A 2,601-nucleotide genomic window follows, 5' to 3' on the forward strand; every position below is an offset into this window, starting at 1 on the left:
CAGTGGAACGGGCTCAGTGATATGAGTGATGTTAGGAAGCTGCTGGCCACTGAGGGCGGGGACTTGGAGTGGGACGATTGTGGCTCAAGAGTTGTGAGTTCGTCTTGTAATCGGACGGTTGCCGGTTCGAGCCCCGGCTTGGACAGTCTCGGTCTTTGTGTCCTTGGGCAAGACACTTCACCCGTTGCCTACTGGTGGTGGTCAGAGGGCCCGGTGGCGCCAGTGTTCAGCAGCCTCGCCTCTGTCAGTGCGCCCCAGGGTGGCTGTGGCTACAATGTAGCTGCCATCACCAGTGTGTGAATGGGTGGATGACTGAATGTGTAAAGTGCTTTGGGGTCCGTAGGGACTAAGTAAAGCGCTTTACAAAATACAGGCCATTTACAATATGTATACAGTGCCACAGAACTGTGCACCTCACCCCCCTTTCTTCTTTTCCCACATGTCTGCACTGGGTAGGAGTGTTTATAGTGACAATAAAAGGCATTCTAGTCAATCAGTTTAGAGGGTCAAGAACAGCAGGGAGAGAACACGCCTATTGAGGAGGCCTTTGCTGGTAGTTTGTGTGTGGGATGTGGTGCTTCTTGGCCTCACCTGCTGCTGAGAAATGAGCTACCAGATCTTTTTTTTTTTTTGCAACTGTACACATTTATTTCTTACTATTTAACAGATTTCTCATTTCTTTTTACTTAATACAGTAAAAAGAAACATTTTGTCATGTAGAAAAACTGATTTGCACTGTACATCTTCAGCTTCAACTTTCAATCCTTCAAACAATGGAAAAGCCATTTAATTGTACAAGTGTTAAGTAAAAACGGATTTCATGTTTGATTAAGCAGAAATTCAAAAACTGGTCCAGTTGCTAAAACCTCTGACTGTTTCAATAAGTGTTGAAGAGAAAGAGGATAAAACTGAGAAAACTACTAAAACTGCTTCACATCCATGTGGTTGTGGATCAGATTTATAAGACAGCATAATATCAAAATAGATTGACACTCTGATAGTGCTGCCACATCTAAAACAGTTTGTCTTTTAATCCTTTTCACATGTGCAGTCTCCACGGTGCCTGTTATTTCCTTGAACGGTAATGAGAAGAAAGAGAGTGAAATTTACAGCCTTTCTACATATCAGTGTTTTTTTGGTAATTAGGCAGGTGACCATCAAAAATACATTTAGTGCAAAGACATCTACAAAATGTAAATCATCTGGGAAATGCAGATAAATAATAAAACGTCATATCCGCTCACATCAATAGACATGTTTTCAGACAACTCCAAATAAAACACAAATTTCAGTAAAAATTAAACATTTTTTTGGACTTATTTTAAAATGGATGTCAAACAATGGGTGTGACACTTAGCTGTGTGTGAAACTATTTTCTGATCGAATAAAACAAAAATTAGTTCTTTTTAAAATAACAACACTATAAAATTTTTTCCGAATTTTGGTCAGTTTGAAACCGTAAATCAGAGGATTCATAATAGGAGGAATGACAAGAAATTCTATTGCTACAAAGTTTTGAAGGGTCCGAGGCAACTCTTTCGAACCCAGTCGCATACTTATAACATCAGTAAGTACTGCCACAACAAAAGTAAATAATGAGACGAGATGTGGGACACATGTTTGCATGAACTTTGCTCTGTTTTCTATAGACCTGAGACATGTTTGAATGATATACATATAGGACCAAACTATAAAAGCACCATGAAGCAAATAAATAATTATTGTAATATTTGCAGATATAGCATTGATTGCAGTTTGTTCTGGAAAACAAGCGAGTTGAACAATACTCCAGTTCACACAGAAGAGTCTGGAAATATACGGGCTGCATAACTTCAATCTAAATGTTAGAAAGGTATTCACAGCCATAATGCAGAAAGTTGTGAACCACAAAAAACATGCAAACCTTATGACTCTTTGCTTTGTCATGATAGAGTGGTACTTCAGTGGCTGACATATGGCCACATATCTGTCATATGCCATGAGTGCAAGAATCGACAGTTCACCACAGATAAAAGAGTAAACTACCTGATTCTGAATAAGGCAACCGTAATATGAGATGAGATGAACATCAGAGAGGAGATCCCAGAGAAATCTGGGGTAGAAACCTGCTGTTCCATAAAGTGCATTGATGCAAAAGACACAGAGCAGAATATACATTGATTCATGGAGGTTGCTGTCCAAGATGATGATCACAATGAGAGAAACATTTAGCAGGCAAATGATGCAGTAACACAACAAACTGAGGAAAAAGAGAACAAACCTGTGACTGACTGTTTCATTGAAACCTGAAAGAAAAAACATTGTTATTACAGAAACATTATTCATTGTGATTGAGAGATGTAAGTGAAGCTTATTCGCTCACTGTATCTGGTCTCTGTTCTCCTCTCTCCTCTATCAGGTACAGATAACAGCAACACGTGAGCTGGGATTTCAAACCAGCCAATCATTGATCTGGAATGAAAGCTCACAGCTTTGGAAGATCACAGGGGATTTAATATGTATCATGTACTAAACACATAATAAAACAAACCTGCAGGTTCTTGAAAAAGAAATATTAAAAAGTTTTACAACTTTATTTAAAAAATGCTTTCTTCATAATAC

General features: G+C 38.8%; 1 protein-coding gene across 1 annotated transcript; it reads right to left on the reverse strand.

The window, feature by feature from the left end:
- Positions 1 to 1,353: 1,353 nt before the first annotated feature.
- LOC146616641 (olfactory receptor 2K2-like) lies at positions 1,354 to 2,325 on the reverse strand. Its single transcript, XM_085374480.1, has one exon. The coding sequence runs from the start codon at positions 2,323 to 2,325 to the stop codon at positions 1,354 to 1,356; it is 972 nt and encodes a 323-aa protein (XP_085230606.1).
- Positions 2,326 to 2,601: the final 276 nt, after the last annotated feature.

This window comes from Diplotaxodon limnothrissa, linkage group LG16 (genome assembly GCF_057381915.1).
Source record: "Diplotaxodon limnothrissa isolate DT_005_m linkage group LG16, D_limnothrissa_male_GT1.1, whole genome shotgun sequence".
Lineage (NCBI taxonomy): Eukaryota > Metazoa > Chordata > Actinopteri > Cichliformes > Cichlidae > Diplotaxodon > Diplotaxodon limnothrissa.